We start from the raw sequence: 25,309 nt of genomic DNA, 5'->3' as shown, positions 1-25,309 counted from the left end.
ATAAAATTGAACTTATTATTCTATCCAAGCATAAGCTACCATTCTAATTAATATCCCTCATATTGGACATTGAGAGAGAGAAGTGTTGTTAGGAATTTTTTAACTTTTCAAAATTAATCATTTTCATTTGAAATATTCTTTCACAACAGTCTTTTAATTTCAATGCTCTGAATTTTATTAGATTCTTGAATTATTTTAGGCAACAAATTGGGTTGCAGAATGTGTACTGTAATTGTAAATTGAACAAAGCTTAAAACAAATCTTTTAGTCAAGTTTGGCATAACAATCACCAGGTTTTGGAAGGGAAATAGAGGTGGATAAATTTGAATTTCACCCTCTAGCATCTTTAGCACAATACTCATAAGAGGTCTATCATTTAGGTGAATATTGAACACACCACAAGGTCACCTTTTAGATTCTCTCACCTTTAAAAATGAAAAGTTAGTGTGTAGACTTAACCATGCATTAATTTTAAGAATTGAATCTACCTTTAAAAATTAGAAAATTATAATAATTCATAGGCATTTGTTAATGCTATAGAAGGTCTTACATTATTTAAGATGATTATAATAAAAAGTAGCAAAATAAACGTTTTTTTAATTAGATATGTACTATTATTTATTCGAATTATAAAACTGGAGTTTACTTGTCAAATGTTTGACTAGATCCATCAACTCAATGATATGCCATAAACATTTATGTGTACATATTATCAACTACATGATGTGATGCAATCCTAGCTGGCATCTTCATTTGAAGATCTTTTTTTTCGTTGTATTGATTTGAATATTTTATTCTTCGTTGTATTGATTTGAATATCTTCTATGGATGATGAAAACTATTGCGGAAGCATGAAGAATTGTAGAAATTTGAAAGAGATGAAATTTATGACGGTGAATCTAAGTGATGTTATGCCAACACTTAGTTTATAGAGTGATGTTAAGCCAACACTTAGTTTCTAGAGTGAAGTTCGGTCAACACTACTAGGAGGAGTCTCGAAATTTGTCTAGTAAGAAGACAACTCTAGGTAGAACTTTGAACAAGTAAAAGTGTCTCAATTGAAAAATATTTCATTACTCAAATCAAAGTTAAAAATCATGTACAAATGACTTTTATTTATAAGAGAAAGTCTGTTAAAACCTATCAATTGAGAGTGCGACTAATGCCACCACCTTATTGATGCAAATTCCCTCAATTGAGAAGACAAAGACATGTGGAATCTCACGCCTTCCTTGCTTTCTATTTGAATTTGAAAAATAGTATTAATCTCGTATACAAAAATTAAAATATGGGTCTAATATAAATTATTTTAGATATGTGTGACTTTTTTGTTTTGGTGGTGAAGTATGACTTTATATATCCATCAACGTATGACTTTATCATATGTTTTTTAACTTAAATTATATATCGAGAGGAATTATTTGAATTATAAGGCCAAAACAATACAAAGTCAAAAGATAATAGTATAATAAATTTTCAAATTAGGTATCTCATGTTCATATCATCAAGTGGTACTATTGAGACAAAGTAGGTATCTCATGTTGTGAATATATTAATTATTTATTGTTTTTAATTTTATTTTTATACATTTTCATATTTTTTTAAAATTTAATAATTTAATAATTTTGTTACTTTTATTGCTAGTTACTCCTTGTGGTAATCCTCGTACTTTTAATTTTATTTTAAAAAGACAGTTTTCCAAAGTCCAGTTGCAATTTGAATAAGAGATTGAAAAGAAGCTCGAAGGAAGAGGGTTAAGAATAGAAAAGAAAACACAAGGAGAAATTAGGGAAGAATCCTCAACCACTTCTCACCCTTCCCATTGAAATTTTTTAAGAAAGCACTATGGCTGAAAAGCAACAACCATAGCCTAAAAGAACATTTGGAGATTATGTTATGCAGAAGGGACCAAGGCAGTTTTCTAGTAGTGCAATACTTGCTACCACTAATGATATGATTCCAATAGCAAGATATAGATGATTCTTTGACATTCTATGGAATCAACTTGAGTTAGAGATAGCATAGGCACTTTTAATAGAATTGGATCAAGGTTCTATGTTTCAAAAACTCACCAAAACTTGCACCAAACTCACATGGAAGATCCATCTATTGCCAATTGAACCGATTAAAAAGTGTATTAAAGCAAATGAACCAAATAGAAAGCTTCAAAAACAGAAATGAACCGAAAAAATCAAGCTAGAACAGAAAAGAGCCGAACATAAAGTGGAAAGGAAGCACAACACCGAATAGAAAGAAGCTTAAGACATGTTTAACATTTCGTAAAGCATGGAAAATGAAATGGAAGATGAAGGAGAGAAGAACTTATGAAGATGAAGAGCTTGACTAGTGATCATGCCACTTGGAGTGTGAAGGATCCAAGATAAGTGAGCAAATGCCGCCACTTGAGAGAGCCAAGGCACTTAAGATAAGACAAGGTAGAGGAGAAAGCAAGTTCTCACACAATTCTCTCTCAATTTGAGTAGAGTTTCTCTAATTCCAATTTTCAAATCTGCATTTTACAAGGGCCCACACCTCTATTTATAGTGTGAAGGTGCTGGAAAATAGGTGGGAAAATTCAAATAAAACTTATTTGAAATTCCCACAAAAAACAAGTCACATGGGAGGTGTGACCTTTTTCTACTATGACACCTCCTAAAAACTACACCTACACCTACTCTCCTAAGTCACATGGATAATGTGACTTTATTTTACATTTTCACACTTCTTTATTTAATATCCACACCTCCTACAACTATACAAGAGTAATTCAAATGATGCTCTTTTATTTAATGCTTGGCCTTGCCCCTCATGGGATGGACTTGGGCTTTTTGGGCTTTGGCCTTCTTGGGCTTGGGCCTCATCTTTATTTTATGTCTTCTTTTAATTTTGAGAAGACTAGAAGGAAGAACTTCAAATGTGAGGGTGAATGTCCTCTTCCTTCATGAATAAAAGCCTCCTTTATTTGATTCTCATCAACTAAGGCCTTGGAGATGAAACCTGCATTCCTCAGTCTGATCAGTACCCATCAATTTACAACAATTAACCATGAGGATCCATATATACATTTATCTACATTTTATGAATTGGTGGGCATAATGAGTTTTCAATCATGTGATATTGAAGTTGTTTATCTATGTTTTTTCATTTCTCATTGGTAGAAAAAGATAAGGAATGACTCAAATCACATCCAAATCACAGCCTTACTAGTTGGAAAGATATAGAGGAAAAACTTTTACAAAGATTTTTTCCATTATACCGCTACATCAAAGGAAAGTCTGATATTTCTATGTTCAAACAATGATCAGATGAAGCCTTCTGTGAAACATGGGAGAGATTCAAAGTGATGCTGAGAAAATGCCCAAATCATGAATTTGAAGATAATGGGCTCAGGATACAAAAATGCTTTTAGACACTACAACTGGTGGTACAATGGTTGTTGTTGATGTAGAACAGGAAACAAATATTATTGATGCATTGGCATCAACAGACTATCAAGCCCATAATGATAGAAAGATTGAGCCCAAGAAAGGGATGATGGACCGTATTACTCGAGATGCAATTCTGGCTCAAAATAAAATTCTAACACAACAGGTTGAAGCATTGACTAAGAAGATGTCTAAGTTGCCGCAACAATAATAATTATTAGAATAATATGCCTTAAGGTTGGAAAAGAAAACAGAACCAAAGTTTTGGGTGGAAACAAGATGTTGGTCATCCAATAGGCGATGGAAGAGGCCCCAACACCAATCCATTGAAAGACCACCAAAATGTCAAATTGAGGAAACCACTAGAGTTATAGTCAACGAGGGGTCAAGAGGACGCATTCTACATGCCATAAACTCTAGTGTAGATTAGATTTTATTTCCTTGTCAAAATTAGCATAGGAACCTTATATGTAATTTTTCTTAGAATTAATTTTGGCACCTAAAACACCAACCTAGGTAAACTTAGAGTTTCTACAAACCTCTAAAATTACCTATGGCAATCTAGGAAGCCCATGGAGGGGGTGAGAATACAAACTAGACACATCCCTCCCCATGTGCTCATTTAGGCTCCACTTTTGGGAGGGAATTCATTTGAATTTCCCTCCCCTTTCTTTTGAATTTCCAGCCCTTTAAACACTATAAATTGAGGTGCTTGGCTCTCATTTTAAAAGATTAATTCATTAGTGAAATGCTGCCAATTTTGTGTCATTCTCATTCTTTGCCTAAAACTTCTTAGGAATAGGCTTTTAATATTCCGAAACATTCACCTTCCAAAGAGAGTTGGCCTCACCACTCTCAACTTCCTACTTCTCATGCACCTTCAAGATCACCATCACTCTTAGGAGGATCTTGTTCCACCATCAATCCATGGAGCTTCCGTAAATTCACTCAAAAACCGCAAAGAAGAAGACACATATCCATCATTTGGTATCATGAGCTATGGTTCTTCAAGAGCTAAGTGTGCCTTCTTCTTTTCATTTTAGTTTCTGTGTTTGATTCTGGATTCCTTGTTGTTCATCACGTCCATATTGTCTTGCTGTTTTTTAGTTTTTGTTTTGAATTGGTGTGCTGTTTGGAAATTCCAATCGGTGCATCTTGTTCAATTGTTCTTGAGCAATCCTTGTGCAATTTTGTGTAGGATTCCATATAGTTTGTGTTGCTGTTCTGTTTTTGGTTTATTTGAGTCTTTATTGCAATTTTAATTGGTTCATATTGTGTTCATTTGAGTCATTTTGATTTTTTAATCCAATTGTGTTTTGTCAAGTCATGTTTCTCCTAATTTGTCATCAATTCCATGTAGTGCTGAATTTGTTGATAACTTTGGTTTCTTGATTTGATTTGAGTCCAGATTTATATTTCTGTGTTTGTTGATCCTTTGGTGCATTTTTCTTTTAGTTTGAGTTCATATTTGTGTGCTAGATCCGTACAAATTCATATACATCTACTCCATTGTGTTTTTGAAGTTTCTTATTCTGTTTTTAAATTCCTGAATTAGGATTACTCTGTTTTTCAAATTCTGTGCTGGCTGTTTTTTGTTATGAATTTTAAATACGTTGGAGAAAAATTATGAAAATCTGGATTAATACAGTTTGATGTGTTAGAAAATCAATAAAAAAAGAATCAGATGAAAAGACAAAATAGAGAAAATATGATAAATAAAATAAAAAAAAGAGTGCATCCTGGCGCCAAAATATACGGTAGTTGGACAGTGATTTTGAAAACATTATCACAATTAATTGGTGTATAGTTTTTGTGTGATTCCAGCGCCAAAAGTTTGCTAAGACATTGAATCGTTTCTGGTTAAAATTTCAGAAGCAAATTCAAAATAGCCAGCTCAGCATAAATATTTTAAGTCACGCTTTGTGAACCTGAATTTTCCAGTAATGCTGTTTTGGTTTTTCTAATCAATTCTAGTGCCTTTCTTTAGGTTCCTTTTGTGTGCTATCCTTTGTTGAGTGCCTATTTTTATTTTCTTGTCCAATTTCATTCAAAACTCTTTCTAAGTTGTGTCATATAATTCAAATCCATTTGCTGTGGTCCTGTTTTAAAATTTAATTTGTTTCTTGCTTTCATTTCTTGACCACTAAATTGTTGCTGGATAAAATTCAATTGGTGCTTGTTAAGTGGAATTAACCTTGTGGTGAGTCTATCCCTACTTAGTAGGTACTGTTTTGAAGATTTTAATTGGTTAACCATACGAGGTTAAGGCAAGGAGCTGCAGCAAATACAAATACAAATACAAACACATATACTTTCTAGAACACAACAAGGAAGATCAATCACAAGCCAAGGAGTGCATAGATTAGGAAATCTGAATTTTATTTTTTGTATTCCAATTTCTTTGTATTTCTTTGAGTTGTAATTACATTCAACTTTGATTAATTAGTGGATTAATCACGTGTAGACGGTGAGTGTGTCTTCAATGGCTCCAAGTGTCTAGAAGCATCACCTTAGGAATCGTCTAGTTTAAAGCTTTGTAGTTAGAAATCTTTAATTTGTGCTTAGTTAATTGCTTTACTTTAATTACTTGTTTTGTATTGATAAACTTGATTTACAATGCTTATTTGCTTTGTTTGTTTAATTGCTTTGCATTGTTTTCCTTTGCATAAAAATTGATTTTTCATTCCTAATTGTGATCTAAGTAAATTACTTAGAAAAATAATTGTGTGAAGTCTTGAGGGATAGGTTTTGGCAAGGAAAGACTTGGTACTTAAGAGATCCTAGTGATCCACCTCTCTTTCCTGGAAAGCTACCTTCATTACTTTCCTTTTCTGTCTTGAGGTAAAATACTTTTAACACAAAGCTTTAGTAATGTCAACTCACTCTTCTAAATCTAGTGAAAGTGATATAAAGTCCATTAAAACTTTTTTAAAAGAATTAGCCAAGGACTTTCAATCACTCTCATATAGACAATTGGAACATAAGGCAGAAATCAAAGAGTTGAAAATAGCTAAAGAAAAGGATGAAAGCTCCCAAAAATCTAAAAAAATATATTCACATGCATCTAGTTCTCACAATCATGAATCTTTTGGGGAAGAAAGTGTTAGGATAAATGAATATTATCAACCACCCCCTAGGAGAACTAGACGAGAAAGAAAAGAACAAGAGAGCCCAAGAGAGGCTAGGGTAGATCTACCTCATTTTCATGGAAAAGAAAACGTGCCTATCTAGATTGGGAAATGAAGGTAGAACAATTGTTCGCTTGCCATAGAGTAAGTGAGGAAAGAAAGGTACCCTTAGCCACCCTAAGTTTTCAAGATAAAGCTCTGTATTGGTGGAATGCCCTTGAGAGTAAAAGGCGCCTTCATAAGGACCCTCCCATAGAGTATTGGAATGATATAGGGGAGCTTTAAGACGCCGCTATATTCCCTCCTACCACAATAGGAAGTCAATGGACAAACTCCAAGGACTTCATCAAAAAAATCTAAGTGTAGAAGAATATTGGCAAAAGATGATGCTATATATAATAACGGCAGGAATTAATGAAGACAACCATACCACCATATCTAGGTTTTTAAGTGGTCTCAAACTTGAGATAAGAAATAAAGTTGAACTTTTACCCTATAAAGATTTAAATGACTTGATTCAACTTAGCATTAAAGTTGAAAAACAAAGTTTGAGAAAACAATCAAGTCAAAAACAAAGTTCAAACTCTGTATCTCATGACAAGGAAGAGGTCCAAAGAGGGGAAGAGCATATAAAAGAAGCATCTCTAGAACCTTCCCAAAACCTACCCAAATATGCACATATCTCACACACTCAAACTAGAGAAATTCCATGTTTTAAATGTTTTGGTAATGATCATTTAGCATCACATTGTTCCAATGAAAGATCTATGATCTTAAGGGACAAAGATAACAATAGTAGCCAAGACAAAGAAACTAGTGGGAGTGAAGAAAATATGAAAATAGAAAATAACCAACAAGTGAAGGTCGAGTTATCTATAGGCACCTACAAAGATAAAGTTTTATGTGATGCAGTGCCTAAAGAAACTTGTCATGTCTTATTGAGACGACCATTGCAAAGTATTCAAAATTTCATGCTCCATGGTCGTACCAAGAGACTACCTTCACACACAAAAAAGAAATTTTTCATGAAGGAGAACTCTTGGGTCAATTTGGAGTTGATAAAACTCTAGAGCTTTTTAAAGGAAAATTCTTTTGGCCACCCATGAGGAAAGATGTTCAAAGACATTACCCTAGATGCATTTCTTGTTTTAAAACTAACTTTAAGGCAATGTCTCATGAACTCTATACTCCTTTACCTTTTGCAAAAGTTCCATGGGAAGACATAAGCCTAGATTTTATATTAGAGCTTCCTATGATAACAAAAGGTTTTGACTCTATTTTTATGGTTGTGGATGGGCTCTTCCTTAGAGAAGCGGTAAGATATCATGGATTACCTAAAAGCATAGTTTTGGATAGAGGTCCAAAAGTTATAGGCCATTTTTTTAGGACTCTTTTGGAAAAATTTGGAACTAAGTTGAAAATATAGCTTTTTCTACAATGCCTAGGGTAATCATGAGAGACAACCATAACTCTAGGGATGGGTATCTTTTCCATATTAAGTCTGCATACAATAGAGTAGTTCACAAGACTACCAATATTTTCCCATTTGAAGTTGTATATGGATTTATCCCTCTTACTTCTTTAGATTTGTTAACCCTTCCTAACCCACAAACTTTTGTGCATAAGGAAGGCATTACCAAAACTGAATTTGTTAAAAAAATGCATGAGAGGATTAAAGAACAAATACAACAACAAATAGAGAAATATTTTGATAAGTTGCCAAAAACAATAGAAAAACAAAAAGAATGGCAACTTAATAGAATTGATTTTTATACAAATGCTCAAACTAACACATTTGCTTTGTTTAATGATTCCCACAGATGGATGTTTGATCCAGGAGGCCAAAGCAAGAGGCTGCTATCCGAGATTGATCCTGTGGATTTGAGGATAGATTTTCTCAAGAAGGAGGAGATGATGGACACCATTCAGCCACATACATCCCCCTAATAATGACGAGGACGAAGCCTTAGATTTGAGGACAAATCCTTTTCAAGAGGGAGGGGATGATGGAAGAGGCCCTGACACCAATCCATTGAAAGGCCACCAAAATGTCAAATTGAGGCAACCACTAGAGTTATAATCAAAGAGGGGTCAAGAGGACGCATTCTACATGCCATAAACTCTAGTGTAGATTAGATTTTAATTTCTTGTCAAAATTAGCATAGGAACTTTATTTGTAATTTTTCTTAGAATTAATTTTGGCACCTAAAACACCAACCTAGGTAAACTTAGAGTTTCTAAAAACCTCTAAAGTTACCTAGGCCGATCAAGGAAGCCCATGGAGGGGGTGAGAATACAAACTAGACACATCCCTCCCCATGTGCTCATTTAGGCTCCACTTTTGGGAGGGAATTCATTTGAATTTCCCTCCACTTTCTTTTGAATTTCCAGCCCTCTAAACACTATAAATTGAGGTGCTTGGCTCTCATTTTAAAAGACTAATTCATTAGTGAAACGCTGCCAATTTTGTGTCATTCTCACTCTCTGCCTAAAACTTCTTAGGATTAGGCTTTTAATCTTCCCAAACTTTCACCTTCCAAAGAGAGTTTGCCTCACCACTCTCAACTTCCTACTTCTCATGCACCTTCAAGATCACCATCACTCTTAGGAGGATCTTGTTCCACCATTAATCCATGGAGCTTCTGCAAATTCACTCAAAAACCGCAAAGAAGAAGACACAAATCCATCAATAGGAAAACTTATATTCAACAACATTCATTCCATCATTCAATTCAGAAGTGACTAAGAAAATTTGAGGACTCCTTAGAGATATTCATGCAAGCTTCTCTGGCCAATCAAAAGATTAATGAAACGACAATCATAAATTTAGAATCGTAGGTGGGACAAATTGTTAAATAGCTGGAAGAGTGACAGAGCGATCAATTTTCAGTTAACACATAGGCCAACCCCAAGGAACATTGCAATGTAATTACTACTAGAGTGGTATAGTAGAGAGGATTGGTGATAATTTAGTTGTTAAGGAAGTAAGAAAAATGAGACCAAGGAAGAGAAAAATAAGATTGAGGAAGAGAAGAATAAGATTAAGGAGGAAAAAGAAAAAAAATAAAGAAAAAGAAAAAAGTGTACATATAAAAAAGAAAAAAGAGAGAAAAATTGAGAAACTAGATAAGAGTTTTCCAGTTCTGGATTTACCTTATCCACATGCTTAATCAAGGAAGAATAAAGAACGACAATTTATCATATTTCTTGATATCCTTAAGAGATTACAGATCAATATCCCTTTAACTGAAGCATTGGAAGAGATGTCGACATATAAAAAATTCAAGAAGGAGTTGCTGAGAAAGAAGAGGAGCTTCATAGATGAAGAGACTATATAGCTGGAGGTCGTGCTATTATTCAGAAATCTTTGCCCTTAAAATCCAAGGATCTAGAAAGTTTTATTATTCTTGTAGCCATAGGTGCTTTATCTATGGACAAGGCTTTATTGGATTTGGGGGCTAGTATCAATTTATTGTCTCTGGCTATGCTGAAAAGGATAGGTGTTTTGGAGGTTAAACCCACCAGGATGACACTATAGTTAGCTGATTGATCAATGAAATATCCATATGGTGTTGTTGAAGATGTTCTTGTTAAGGTGAAAGAATTCATATTTCCTATGGATTTTGTTGTGATGGAGATTGAAGAAGACAATGAGGTTCCCTTGATACTTGGTAGACCCTTCATGAAAACTACTAGAGTTATTATTGATGTTGAAGGAAAGCTTAAAGTGGGAGCTCAAAATGATAAGGTAAGTTTTAATGTTTTTGATGGTTTGAAATATTCTAATACAGGAAACGATTGCTTAAAAACAGATACAACAAAGAAAGCCAATCCTATAACTAAAAAGCAGTTAGACCTTTCAGATATCTTAGAGAAAGTTAAACATCATTGTACTTCACAAGAAATTTGAAAAAAGAAAGAAATTGTGCTAGAATCTGTGGAAAATCAACTAACTAATAAAAAGTCATCTACATCAGATATAAAGGAGGAAGATAAGGTTCAACATAATGCAATTATAGTGCATGATGAATTTAAACCTCGTCAACCAATTATGTTTAGAAGTGCTAAGCTAAAATTCGAACCTATATGGTTGAAGACAAAAAGGTCAAGTTTATGGGTTGTCAAAGAAATTAGGGCTGATGAAACTATTGAACTTGAAAGTCCACACTCTAGAAGAACTAAAGTTGTAACCAAGAAATTGTTGCATTAAAGGGGTCATCCACCTTAGAGAAACAAGCGTCAAGCTATATGAAGTTAAATGATAACCCTACCCTTATATCTTGCTTTCCAAGACACTCTTTCCTATAAATAGAATGTCTTGCCTCATGTATTTGACACATTGAATTTTGAAAGTAAAGAAACTCTGTCAGAGTGTTTAGTGAGCTGAGTCTCTTATTATTCTTGGGTCTTATCTTGAGTGTTCTACACTTCAATTGGCAGCTTTGCACCACTCATCTTGGAGTAACCCATTCTCCAAGTGGCATGACAACATCCCATTTCCATAAGCTTTTTCATCTCTTCATTTTTTTGTTTTCTTTCCTTTTCCTTATGTCCTTCTTTCCATACTTATATTCATTTATGTTCAATTTTCTTCATCACCTTTTGCTTCTTTTCATGTCTTATATTTCCACACCTTCATCATCATAATCACCATATATTGTGTTTTTCTCTTTACCCTCTAGAAGTGAACCTTCACACTTACGTAACCACTTGGTTAAGTTTGTGTCCAGTGGGACTCTTCTTTTGGGTTTCTCTCCATATTCTGATTAAAACAAAAATTCATAAACAAAGTGCCACAAAAAAATGTGCAATCCTAAAATCAACTCACATCAGAAACCCTAACCCTAACCTTAGTCTACTAAAGGAAAAATACAAGCCAAAAATCTATACTACTTGATCAAAGTTATTTTGGAAGAGATGAGAATCATATTCTAGTTTTTATAACTAGGTCATGGCCCTTAAAAAATGTATAAAAGTATGTCTTTGCTTGGGGTAGCTGAGTCTGACTCTTCTTTTATTCTTCTAGTCATTGCACTAGTGGTTCCTCCTTTGCTAGGGACTCTACGATCAATGTTAGTTAGAAAATATGATTACACTTGGCCTAATAAAAGGTTGCAAAGCATGAACCTAAAATAATAGTTGTGAAACTACAACTTCGAAAGTGATTAGTAGCTGATACTCGACAAAATACTAAAATTTGGTCATCTAGTAAATTGATTTACATGCACCCCATTTAAGAGTAATAATCGGTGTAAAATGTCGATTACATATAACATCGGTTGTAAAAACTGGTGTAATATGTACCAAAATATGAATAAAATATTAAAAAATATGTGCCAAATATTTACAAAAATGTCACGACATTTTTGTTTACCCGGTTCTAATTTAACCAACCAAATATGTCGTTGTAAAAAGTGTATCTGAACTAATGTTATCAACCTCAAATTAAACCTCACAGCTTTTCTGAAAATCCTAACTATCTGTCTATTTATTAAAATCTAGCTTAGTAAGATAAGTTGATCGTAACAAATGGTAAAATTTTAATGTATTAATAATTTATTTTGATTAGCAAAAGTACTTAAGTGATGGTAAAATTAGGTTCATCACAATATGATACCCAAAGAATATATACTAACAAGGAGTCTTGACAATATGTGAAGTATCACATTGTGAGGATTTCCACGGTTAGAGAAATCGCATGGCAAACTTAGAGACCCTACCAAATGTTGAGAAACATCAAAATGTTTGGTTGATAAAGTTTGACCTATGTACCAGGTCAGGATTAGCTTCTACTATGTATATAAGAAAATATACTAGAGATGTCTCATGAGTAGGATTGTCATTATATAGTAGTTAAGAGACCGAATTAGATTGTGATGATAATATTATTATGCTATCTTTGAGTAAATAAATATTAATAGTTTTCACTCATGAATAAATTTTATAATAATATCCCAAGTATGTTGATAATATCTTTTAAATATGAATTATATCATAAAACAAGTTTTTAATCGATTAAAATCACTTAAGTTCTATGAATTCTTTGAATCTCTTGTTTTAATATGTTAAAACGATGTCTTATCGATTAATTTCCTAATTATGTGAAATTATCAGTTAAAATGCAATTTTAATACCTTAGATTGTGACATATATAACTCTCTCATTTTCAAACATCTTAGAGGTTACACTAGTACAAAATATGAAAACAACGATCCTTTATTTAGTGCGGCTTTGCGCTTAAACGCATTTGTAAAAAATGCGGTGGCATTTTTGTAATTAAATTTATTTACAAATGCGGTTCTATGGTAAGACCGCATTTGTAAATCAATTCAGAATGATTTACAAATGCGGTCATAGTAAAGACCCTAAAAATTGAAGCGCGCCACTAGTTTTCACTTTCACTTTCGTCTTCTCCGCTCTTCGTTTCAACGTTTCGTCTTCTGTTTCAGCTCTCCCTTTGCATTGTAAGTTTCAGCTCTCTCCTTTTCAACGTTTGTTTTCGTTTTCGTTTTTGTCATTGTCATTATTCACTTCCTTGGCATTGTCATTTCGTTTCCTAACTCGTTTTTGTCATATAGGTGGTTACTGTTCTATTGGGTTCGCCGGTTTTTTCTGCTCCGCCACTGCCACTGTCATAGTCGAAAACTTCCGCCACCGCCTGCACCTTCGTCTTCGTCTTCGTCCTCGTCTTCGTTTTGTGCCTCTGCCACTCCGATCACCATCAACCTAAAGGTTGGTGTTGTATTTAATTTATATTTAATATTTTAAATTTATATTTAATATTTTAAATTTATATTTAATATTTTAAATTTATATTTAATATTTTGAATTGTTATTTTTCTGTATTATAATATATATTTAATTAATAACTTATACAACTTGGAATTTACAACTAATAACTAATAATTTATATATTTGTGTGTATTTTGAATTTTTGTATTATATAATTTCTATTTTCTTAAATTTATATTATATATTTAGTTAGTTGTTAATTACATTTTAATAAAAGTTTTATGTTATGTTAGTTATTGTTACTTTTAGAATAGAAATATCGTGTTTGGATTGAGTCCGGGGGTGTTCGACCCTCGGCAAATGTGTGAGATTGAATAGAATACTAATTATTAGAAAATCCTAACTATATTCCAGAATATATAATGGATCGAAGTTGGATTAATGTTGTTCGTATAAGTGATGAGTACGAAAGGGGAGTAGAGGAATTTATACAATTTGCGCAGCGTAACGCGATTATTAGTGGTCATGATGGAGCAAAGATCAAGTGTTCGTGCGTTAACTGTTTGAATGGAAGGATACTGGATGTGAATATCATGAGGGAACACCTGCTGTGTGATGGGTTTCTTCGATCTTATACAACTTGGACATGGCATGGTGAATTATTAAATTTACCACGTGTTTCCGTAACTAAGGAATATGTGGGTTCTACCATGGATGAAGCAGTACACGATGATGGAGATGATGATCGATTGGAGGACATGATTCGTGATGTGGGAGCTGAGTGTTTTGCAAAAGCGCATGGATATGAAAGTATGTCAAAAGATGCAGAAACTCCTTTGTATCCTGGATCAACTAACTTCACACGGTTGTCGGCGGTGTTAAGATTGATGAATTTGAAGGCAATAAACGGATGGACTGATAAAAGCTTCACGGAATTGCTCCAGCTGTTGAAGGATATGCTTCCAGAGGGAAATAGTCTACCTAATCGTAATTACGAGGCCAAAAAGATTCTTTGTCCAATGGGTATGGAGTACAAAAAGATACATGCATGTCCTAATGATTGTATATTATACCGGAAAGATTTTGAATTGTTGAAAAGTTGTTCGAGGTGTGGGTTATCACGTTATAAGTTGAAACAAAAAGATGATGATTCTATTGATGACATGGAAAAGCATGGACCCCCAATGAAGGTTATGTGGTATCTTCCCATCATTCCAAGGATGAAGCGTTTGTTTGCAAACCCAGACGATGCTAAGAATCTTAGATGGCATGCAGATGAGAGGAAATGCGATGGCATGTACCGACATCCAGCTGATTCTATTCAATGGAAGAAATTTGATGATGACTTTCCAGAATTTGGTAAAGAATCAAGAAATATCCGACTTGGTTTAGCTACAGACGGAATGAATCCGTTTGGTAATATGAGTACAAATCACAGTTCATGGCCTGTATTACTAGTTATTTACAACTTACCTCCTGGATTGTGTATGAAGCGAAAATACATGATGTTGTCTATGATGATATCCGGTCCGAAACAACCAGGGAATGATATTGATGTTTATCTAAGTCCCCTAATTGAAGATTTGAAGTTAATGTGGGACCAGGGTGTCGAAGTATTTGACGGATTTGCTAATGAAACTTTCAAGCTTCATGCCATGTTATTTTGCACCATCAATGACTTTCCGGCATATGGTAACTTATCAGGTTATAGTGTTAAGGGTCACAAAGCGTGTCCAATATGCGAAGAAGACACTACTTCTCAACAATTGAAACATGGAAGGAAAACAGTATATCTTCGGCATCGGAGGTTTCTTAGAAGTCATCATCCTTACCGGAGGTTGAAAAAAGCCTTTAATGGACACCAAGAGGGTAGTGGTCCACCAACTCCATTAACCGGTGTTGAGGTTTACCAAAAGGTAAATAACATAGACCACACCTTCGGTAAGTCCAAAAAAAAGTCATCTGTGACAAATATTTGGAAGAAGAAATCAATCTTCTTTGATCTTCCGTACTGGTCGAGGTTAGAAGTCAGACATTGTATAGATGTAATGCATGTTGAGAAGAATGTGTGTGATAGCTTAATTGGTACACTTCTTAACATTAACGGGAAGACGAAGGATGGTCTAAATGCTCGTTTAGATTTGATTGAGATGAACATACGCGGCGAGTTGGCACCCATAGAAATGGGTAAGCGTACATATTTGCCCCCAGCCTGTTACACAATGTCAAAAGATGAAAAAATTAGTTTTTGTCAATGTCTAAAGGGTGTGAAAGTGCCACAAGGACATTCCTCAAATGTGAAGAGCCTAGTGTCAATGCAAGATTTGAAGTTAATTGGGTTGAAGTCTCATGATTGTCAAATCATGATGCAACAGTTGTTGCCGGTAGCTATCCGTGGGATCTTACCAAAAAATGTTAGACACACCATAACCCGTTTGTGCTCATTCTTCTCTTCCATCTGTTGTAAAGTCATTGATCCCTCAAAACTAGATGAACTTCAAAATGAAATTGTTGTTATCTTGTGTGAATTGGAAATGTTTTTTCCTCCGACTTTTTTTGACATCATGGTTCATCTAGTGGTGCATCTGGTAAGAGAGGTTAGATTGTGTGGACCAGTGTACTTAAGATGGATGTATCCTGTTGAGCGGTATATGAAAATTTTGAAAGGTTATGTGAAAAATCATTATCGTCCAGAGGCTTCAATGATTGAAAGGTACATAGCTGAAGAAAGTATTGAATTTTGTTCAGAGTACATGACAAAAGCAAATCCAATAGGTGTTCCAGCTAATTCATGGCACCACAGGCGTTCTACAACTAAATGTTTACGTGGTGTGAATATTGTAAGCAAATCTCGATCAGAAGTCTTGCAAGCACATTTGTACATATTGAATAACACAGATGAAGTTGTACCTTACATAGAAGCTCATAAAGCCATTGTGAAGGCAAATAACCCAAGACAAGCAGAGAAATGGGTCTTGATGGAACATAATAGAACTTTCATGCCTTGGTTTAAAGATGAGGTGTTCAAGGATTCAACGGCATCAGAGACCTTGACTTGGTTGGCTGCTGGATTGAAGTTTGATGTCATCTCATGTACAGCGTACGAAGTGAATAATTGTATATTTTACACGAAGTCCATGGATGAAAAGAGTACAGTTCAAAATTCTGGTGTTACTCTTGAAGCCGAGTCAATGCAGTTTTCGACTTCGAAAGATACAAATCCAGTACTTGGATCAATGGCATACTATGGGTTTATAGAAGAGATATGGGAGATTGACTACACTAAGTTTTTCGTTCCAGTTTTCAAGTGTAAATGGGTTGACAATAAAAGTGGGGTTAAAATTGATGAATCAGGATTTACACTAGTGGACTTTCGAAAGATAGGGTATCGAGATGAGCCATTTATAATGGTTCAACAAGCATCTCAGGTTTTCTATGTGAAAGATCCTACCTCAAAACATTGGTATGTCGTTTTACACGGGAAAAAACAAGGGGAAGCCATAGATGCTATTGAATATGGCGAAACTCGTTCATTCACACCAATGATAACTAATAAAGATGACGATGTACTTGATGATGTACATGCAACCCGTAAAGACCACAGTGAAGGAATTTACATATAAACATTCAACCCATATGCAACATGTAAATAAACATTTAGAATTTTTTGTATTATTTTTATATGATTTTAATTCGATTCACATTAACTAATGTTTGTTACCTAATTTTTTTAACAGAGACATGGATGACGACCAGACTCCAAACAGACCTCGATCTGGACGAGGCAATAAAGGACCTACTAGATTGAAGCGTCTTGCATTGAGACGTGCTGCTGGTGAGAAGACACATGTTGACATTGACGTCAACACTGGAGTGGCTTTTGGTCCTAAGGCAGATGAGTTTATGAGCTATCTTGGAGTTGTTTCTCGTGAGAGGCTCTCCATTTTGATTAATTCATGGGATGAGGTTTCAGAGGTTGATCGGAACATGCTATGGGAGGATGTTCTGGTAAGCTTTACATTATTATTGTTATCATATAATGCTTTTTAATATTGATTAATTAATTTTAATTTGATGATGTTATTTTCCAGGCAAACTTTGACATTCCTGATGTGGAATCGCTTCGATCAAAGATATTATCCAATATCGCACTTAAATTTCGTACCTTTAAGTCAAGACTGACTTCGAGATACATTTTTGGCGACCTTAAAGACGAAAATCCATGTTTAAAGTACCAACATATTGATGAAGAGACATGGCGTCTTTTTAGAGAAAGCCGTGAAAATGAGGCTTGGATGGTAAGTGAAGTAACTTTTTTGTTTATATAACATTAATAAGTTTATCTTATTTACTTCAGTTTGTTTATTTCAATTATGACAGGATCGTCGGAAGAAAGCTCAAGAGATAGCTTTGAAGAATCTTACCCCGCACGTTATGTCTCGTTCGGGGTATAGAAAACTTGAGCAAACACTGATGGTGGAAAAGGAGAAATCTCAACAGGGGACGTTGTCTGAGAATGTGGAAACAGGGGTCACTTCTCCTCCATCACCACCTTTTCGCCATGTAAAATGGAAGAGGGCCCGAATTAAGAAGTCGGGTGCACCAAGTTCTGAGCAATCCGGGGTTATAATCGAAAAAATTGTAAGTTATTTTTGTTATTTTCAATTTTTTTAAAGCATTAATTATATTAATGATTGAAAATATGGTTTTTGTGTACTCTTGCAGGATTCCTTGGAATCCGACGGTAAATTTGTTGCTGAAGGTCGTCACGATATCCTGGTTGAAGCAATTGGACGACCTGAACACTCTGGTCGTGTTCGTGCCGCTGGACAAGGGGTCGGAATTAAACTTTATTTTGGAGTTTCAGAACGACAGCCATCCTCCTCCTCCAAGAAGGAAACTCAAATGAAGAGTAAGTTACGTGAAGAAATAATGGAGGAGATGAGAAAGAAGACTGATTTGATGTGGCTGGAGATGAAAAAGGAGAATGATCGAATGCGACAAGAGTTTCTATCGCAACAAGTTTGTGCTGAGCCGATTGAACCCCTTGTTAGTCCCACTCCCAAGAGCACAAAGGGGAGTTGTGCGGCTCCTCCAACATCAGGGGATGATATCAATGGGCAGACAGAGGATTGTGAGCTACTGGTAGTGGGCGGCAAACTTCCTCGGGTGGTGGCACTTGGAAAAGTCTATACAAACGCCACCACCTTACATAACGTTCCTCTCTCCCCTAATGTGGCGAAGGTAACAGTTGAAAAAGTACGATTTCCTGATGCTCGTGTTCCACTACCTTCAGATGAGGTAACCACTGTGGCCTTTCAGACATTCGTTGCCTGGCCCAGAGAGCTCATTCGATCTATGCCCGAACCTCATGTAATAATTTCGTTTCATTATATTATTTTTTATTTATATTTATATATTACATATAATTTAATACAAATGTTGTTTATCTTGTAGAAACCTTTTCAGCCACCAAGTCCGAAAAAGAAGCGTGAGGTTCCAGTTGACGATCCTATGGCTTCCCTACGTCTCATTGCTAGTCAGATTGGCAATGATCCTTTTCCAGTTTCGTGGGATAATACATTTTTTCAAATCAACACTGAACTGCCACTGATGATTTACAACACAGATTTATCAGAATTTATATCTGGGAAACAGGAGCTCAATATAAGTATAATTCAATTTTTTATGATGTAAGTATCTTTACCTATTATTCAATTTAATTTATGTTAAATCATTATTGATTATGCTTTAACTAAAAACTTATAGGTTTTTGCATAGAGTCTGTATCACTGAGGGGAAGGAAAATATGTATGGATTCGTAGATCCTGCATATACTAATCCCGTTGGACCAAACTCAACTGAGACTCAAGCATACATCACTAACATCATGGAAAAAGAGGGAAAACAAATTTATTTATGCCCTTATATTAATGAGTAAGTTTAATTATATGTCATCAATTATTATTATTTCATGTTTTAAATATTTACTAACTCTTTTCAATGATCATATAGGCATCATTGGCAGTTACTTGTCTTATCAATGGTTGATAAGACTGCTGTGTGGTTCTGTTCCCTACACAAGAAGATGCCCACAAAATTTAAGGATATCATTGATACGTAAGTATAGTATAAACTTAACTTTGTATGTTACTAATTAACCATCTACTAATGAGGTTTTTTGTATTAACCAGTACGTGGCGTGGATATAACATCCTAAAAGGTCGATCCAGTTCAAATAATTTGAACTACATAAGAGTAAAGGTTTGTAATTTTTTTCTTTCTCTATTATCATTGTTTATCAATATACTAACATATTACTTTTTATTGAATTATAGTGTAATAAACAACCAGGAAGCTATGAGTGTGGCTATTACATTATGCAATGGATGATTACCATTATAAGACTAGGTGTTAAAACTGGTTGGAAAGAGGTATATGTTAAATCATTTTTATAATTCTTGAACATATATATATCTAGAAACTAATTTATGTCAACTTTGCAATGCAGTTATTCACAGAAGAAACACCAATGAGTGAGGAAGGCATTTCATATGTTAGAGATTCTTGGTCCACATATTTCATTAATTTTTATAACTCTAGCATAGGTAAACAATAGTGGTTTTATTATATGTAATTTGATCACTTGTAAATGTACATTTTGATGATTTCAATTGATCACTACATTTCTGTATTTGTCTGGCTGGGTTTGATCATTATGCAGGTTATTTAAATATATGGTTTCTGCACAAAACAGAGTGTATTTTAAAAAAAAAATCACTATTTACAAATGCGGTCATTTACCAAAACCGCATTTGTAAATAGTGAATTCGCATTTACAAATGCGGTCTTGGTAAATGACCGCATTTGTAAATAGTGATTTATGAATGCGGTCTTTACCAAGACCGCATTCATAAATCCTAAACCCCAAACCGACTCCCTAATTCAGAATAATATACAAATGCGGTTACCTAAAATGACCGCATTTGTAAATGTGATTTATGAATGCGGTCATAGGACCGCATTTGTAAATTCCAGATTTACGAATGCGTGCTGATCAAATGCGGTTCTATGACCGCATTTGTAAATTGAAAATAGCCGCATTTGTTTTACATATCTGCACTAGTGTTAGTAAAAATCGTCGATAACGATGTTAAATCTTTCAGGATAAAAACAAATCGTAGGTAACACACTTAGTGAGGGTTAAAATAGCCACAAACGTTAAATATAACCTGTTAAAAAGTAAATTTTTGTAGTGACATCATTTCTAATATATATATATGTATGGAGAAAGAGTTATGTAGAGAGTCATTGAATTTAATATATTATATTGCACAAAGGAGAATGTTATTGTTATTGATATTAAATTAAATAGAAGAAAATTGAAATCCAAATATGGTGGAAACAACATATAAATATAAGACAGACAAATTTTGAATTATTAGAAAAAGAAATGATGTGTAGAAGATGAAGTGATGGGGCATGGTGAGATTAACTAGTTGTTGTTGTCAGACCAGAATTGCTTTTGAAGGTAATCAATTATGGTCTTATCTACTTGGAAGGCTTTTGTAAGAACCTCAGGAGAAATGGATGGATTGGCTTTAAACAAAGCATTGGCAATAGTGATAGTTCCTGGATTTTGGCTGCTAAGAGCAGCAATTGCAACAGCATTGCCGTATCCAACATTAAGTTGAAAATGAATGAGACCAATTGGGAAGACAAAGACATCGCCCTTGTTCAAAACTTTGGTAAAGAGACGGTTTCCATCTTGATTGGAAGTAACAAATCCAACATAGAGAGTACCCTCAACAACAATAAGGATCTCTGTGCCTCGAGGGTGAGTGTGGGGAGGGTTTAAACCCTTTGGTGCAAAATCTATACGAGCCAAAGATATGCCAAGTGTGTTTAATCCTGGTAGCTGATCCACAAACACTTGAGTCACTTGTGCACCAAGTGGGTTGGAGGTATTCCCAGGTTCCACGTGTCTGAAGAAATCTTCTGCTTTCACTACTTTGGGGTCTTTACAAAGTTTTCCGTTCACAAATACTACAAATTCACCAAAAAAAGTTTTCAATTCAAAGGATCATCTTTAATAATCTTATCATGTTGATTGATGTATAGCAAAAGACTTGAGGAATGGTTGTACGTACCAGCATTCTTGGTGTCATTCAAAGCCACACAAAAATCTTGCAGAGGGCTTGGATCATAGGCAGAGGCAATGGACGACGTCAAAGCCAAGATGGCCACAAGGAAATACACAGCTTTCATTTTGCTTCTGCACTCTATTTCTGTATGATTTTGGGTAATTTATTTGTTTTCCTTCTAACCTTTGCTATTTATAAGGATGAACCCTGTATTTAACTTGTGGTATTATTTATTATTTCTTTATTAGGTGATGAACCATTCTTTATTAATAAGATGTTCCACGTCTACCCAATACGTAGTTGTTCTTCTGTAACATTCTTAAATTATAAATTAACCACAAAGGCATTGTCAAAGAGTAGTTTAGACTTGGTATCATTTCTTCAGACTTGTTCTTAGTTATTGTTCTCTTTTCCGATTGGCTTGAATGACTCTCCGACGGCGGGAATAGTTTATTTATTCATCCACAATTTTCTGAACAAATTATGTGCGCCATTAGATACTACCGTTTCATGGCTTTGAACTTCTCTCTGCTTTTACTTCCCATGCCTGCAATTTAAACAATTCAACTTCAATCTTTTTACATTTTTGGTTATATTATTCCTTATACCAGGATAAACCCTAAATCAAATTTAAACTAATTGAAATAACACACTTAAATCAAACAACTGAAGGACATGGAGGATGTTAATCTTTTTGCGTTTGGCTTGAACGAATCTCTGATTGCCGGAATTTTTTTACTCTAAAGTTACAAAGTATATCTGATAAGTGTCAATGTGTAGTTTTTATGAGTGAGAAAATTGAACATTTTTGAACTTAATTGTTGCTTAATGTAAAAAGATTACCCTAATATGAGAATTATTGAATCCGATTATATATTTTGAACCAAGAAACAAATGTAGAAATTTAATCTCAATTTTTGTTTAAATTGCAGATCAATATGAAGCATTGAAAGAAAGAAAGCAAAAACTTAATTGGATCACAAGAAGATTTAGCTCAAGCTAGAAGATTTAACTCAAGTTATAGGATTTAGCTCAAGCTAAAACTGTCCATATTTGATTTAAGGTGCAGTACTAATCTAGCTCAGGCTAGAATTTCAAGCTCAAGCTAAAAATGCATCGAAAGATCTAGCTTAAGCTGAATTGGCTCGCTTGAGCTAAAGTTATATAAATTTTGGAACAAAGTGAAAAAAGAAGCGGTGGAAAAAGATTGGATTTTTATAGAGAGAGATTAGTGAGAGAAGAAGAGGAGAACTTTATTCTAAGAGAGGAGCTTGCTCAGATCAGCACTTCTTATGCAATCCAAATCAAGAATGAAGATTGGAGCAGCTGTCATGAGTGGCTAAGTGCTTTCTAACTTGAGATTGATCAAATGTATTCTTGCTGATATATATATATATATAATATTCTCTTTTCTACTTGTTCTTGGTATTTCCATTTCTTGCTTATTGCTTGATTCTATATGATCATTGGAGTCTTCATTTTGATCCTTAAGGTTAACTGGAAAGTACCTTTAAGGATCTGATATAGACGAAAATACTTGATAACTTGGAATGCTAGAAATAGATTTCAAGTTATTAATAGCATCATAATTCTGTTCATAAAGCTAGATTATTTGTTAGATATCTGAGGAATCAGTATTTGAGAAATTATCTTATGAATTTCATCTGTGAGGAGTCAAGGTGAATGACTTTAAATTAAGCATAAACAATAAGTAGTTTTGAGTATTATATATTGTATTATTCCAAAGTACAGATAATTCAGATAGATGCAATTCAATCCCAAGTACCTTTATCCATATTTGATAAGTTAGTTTTGTTATGTCTTGAAGCAAATTTTGAACCTTTAAGTTACTTCTTGTGAAATCTTTAATTTGGTTATGAAAAAGTTCTCAACATTATTTTCTATACTTAATGAGTTTTATAACAAAACTTATTAATTAGAATTGTTCCATGTGGGTTCGACATTCGTACTTTAAAGATGTATCGGTATGGCCAACCGACATCATGACGTGTCTCGGTCTCTCTACCCGAGATGACCGAGACACACGCTGACGTGTCTCTGTCTCCCTGGCCGACCAACCGACACACCACGCACGACCAGGCCGACCGACACGTATACCCATTAACGCTCAAACCAAGGTTAGTGAAGCTAAGCCATCATTAAGGATTAGGTAATGCAACCCTAAGTGTGATCCATTCCACTAATCAGACCCAATGAGGTAAGTCCATTAAAATAATATAAATAGCACACATTCCAAGGAGAAAGGTACGTCATTTACTACTGTGCACCTACCTGAATATTGATCACCCGCTTTACTGACTTGAACGTCGGAATGCCTTCCGCAAGTAACCCCCCCCCCCCATTCGGTGTTCACCCAAGACCGAGAGCCGAAGGAGAAGCACGAAGACTTCATTAGTTCTCTAGCTCCCATCTCCCTAATAGGAACAAAAAAGTACTATATTACAGTTAATTCGGTACACTTGCCGAGAAAAATCAACAAGTTTTTGGCGCCGTCGCCGGAGAACAATTTCTTTTAAGAATTTCTGAAGTATAACTTATTAAGTAGTGTGAATAGTTTGTTTTCTTTGTGAATAGAAACTTGTTTAGATCTTATTCTTTTATCCTGTACTAATCTTTGCTTGAGTTGCCTTAGATATATGCTATTAAGAGGACATATTCCTGAAGATCAATTGGATTTTGACCAAGAAATTGAGAAGACAGTTAGAAGAAATCAGAGCAAGAAGAAAAAAAAAAAAAGAAGCAAGGACAAGCAAAAGGAGAATCTTCCAACACTCGCAACTCACACAATCAAACAGAGTTCCAAATGGCTGAAAATAGACAAAATCCACCTAGAAGGACATTGGGAGACTATGCTATGCAACAAGAACCGAGGCATTTCTCTAGCATAGCCATACCTCCTGCCACCAAATCATTATAAATAAAGCCAACTTTTCTTAGCTTAATCAACACTCATCAATTCACTGGAATGGACCATGAAGACCCTTATACTCATCTATCCACATTCTATAAGTTGGTTGGGACCATGGGCTTTGAGGAAAATGATATTGCATCTGTTTATCTGCGTCTATTTCCTATCTCACTAGTAGACAAAGCAAAAGAATGGTTAAAGTTGCATCCAAACCAGAGTATAAGTATCTAGAATGATGTAGAAGAGAAATTCCTACATAGATTTTTCCCACTTTCTTGATATATCAAGGCTAAATCTGATATCTCCACATTCAGGCAAGGGCCAGATGAACCTTCTTGTGAAGCTTGGGAACGTTTTAAATTGATTTTAAAAAGGTTTCCTAATCATGGCTTTGAGGATATTTCTCAGTTTAACATATTCCACAATGGTTTGAGGCCTGATACTAAAATGATATTGGATGCTCTCGCAGGAGGTACAATAATGATTGTTGATGCAGAGCAAGTTACAAGAATCATTAATGCCTTAGCCTCAACAAATTACGAAGCTCAATACGATAGACACACAATGCAAAAGAAAGGTTTGTTGGATTTGAGTACTTCAGATGCAATTTTAGCCAAAATAAAATTTTGACTCGGCAAATTGAGGCATTAACCAAGCAAATGTCAAAACTGTCTCAACAGTTACATGCAGTAAATTCTTCTTCAAATCAGAATCAAGCTTTGAAGTGTGATTTTTGTGGGGGAGATCATCTTAATGGCCAATGCTCCTATCAAAATCCATCAGAGGAAGAGGTTCAGTATATGAATAATCAAGGAAGGCAAGGTGGCTTTTCATCAAACTATCCAAATAACATGGCTCAAGGCTGGAGGAATAATCCAAATCAAGGTTTTGGATGGAAGCAAGAAGATGGATCATCTAACAGGCAAGCTCCCTATCAGCAACAACCACATT

At 34.7% G+C, this 25,309-nt stretch overlaps 1 protein-coding gene, 1 long non-coding RNA gene and 2 pseudogenes across 2 annotated transcripts; 1 reads left to right on the top strand and 3 right to left on the bottom strand.

The window, feature by feature from the left end:
- Positions 1-3,265: 3,265 nt before the first annotated feature.
- Positions 3,266-3,372, bottom strand: LOC137827376 (small nucleolar RNA R71; annotated as a pseudogene).
- A 16,114-nt stretch (positions 3,373-19,486) lies between these two features.
- On the top strand, positions 19,487-19,932 carry LOC137823309 (uncharacterized). The gene is made up of 3 exons (XR_011083110.1): positions 19,487-19,549; positions 19,624-19,719; positions 19,797-19,932. It is a non-coding gene; the product is annotated as an uncharacterized LOC137823309 (long non-coding RNA).
- A 759-nt stretch (positions 19,933-20,691) lies between these two features.
- LOC137824351 (germin-like protein subfamily 1 member 7) lies at positions 20,692-21,603 on the bottom strand. Its single transcript, XM_068629973.2, has 2 exons — positions 21,436-21,603; positions 20,692-21,331 (listed from the first exon to the last, which is right to left on the bottom strand). Exons 1-2 carry the CDS (start codon positions 21,551-21,553, stop codon positions 20,781-20,783), a joined length of 669 nt encoding a protein of 222 aa, XP_068486074.1. The 5' UTR covers positions 21,554-21,603; the 3' UTR covers positions 20,692-20,780.
- A 3,041-nt stretch (positions 21,604-24,644) lies between these two features.
- On the bottom strand, positions 24,645-24,750 carry LOC137827390 (small nucleolar RNA R71; annotated as a pseudogene).
- Between the last annotated feature and the right edge of the window lie 559 nt (positions 24,751-25,309).

The sequence above is a fragment of the Phaseolus vulgaris genome, chromosome 8 (assembly GCF_051622355.1).
Source record: "Phaseolus vulgaris cultivar YP4 chromosome 8, ASM5162235v1, whole genome shotgun sequence".
NCBI classification, from domain to species: Eukaryota; Viridiplantae; Streptophyta; class Magnoliopsida; order Fabales; family Fabaceae; genus Phaseolus; species Phaseolus vulgaris.
Note: the sequence above shows the minus strand (reverse complement) of the source record. Positions and strands in the feature narration are given on the sequence as shown.

Excerpts from the sequence above, each read along its gene's own strand:
- LOC137824351 (XM_068629973.2), bottom strand. The coding sequence starts at position 21,553 with ATGAAAGCTGTGTATTTCCTTGTGGCCATCTTGGCTTTGACGTCGTCC. Across the intron at positions 21,332-21,435 it reads GAATGACACCAAGAATGCTG|TATTTGTGAACGGAAAACTT; the intron begins GTACGTACAACC and ends GTGAATTTGTAG.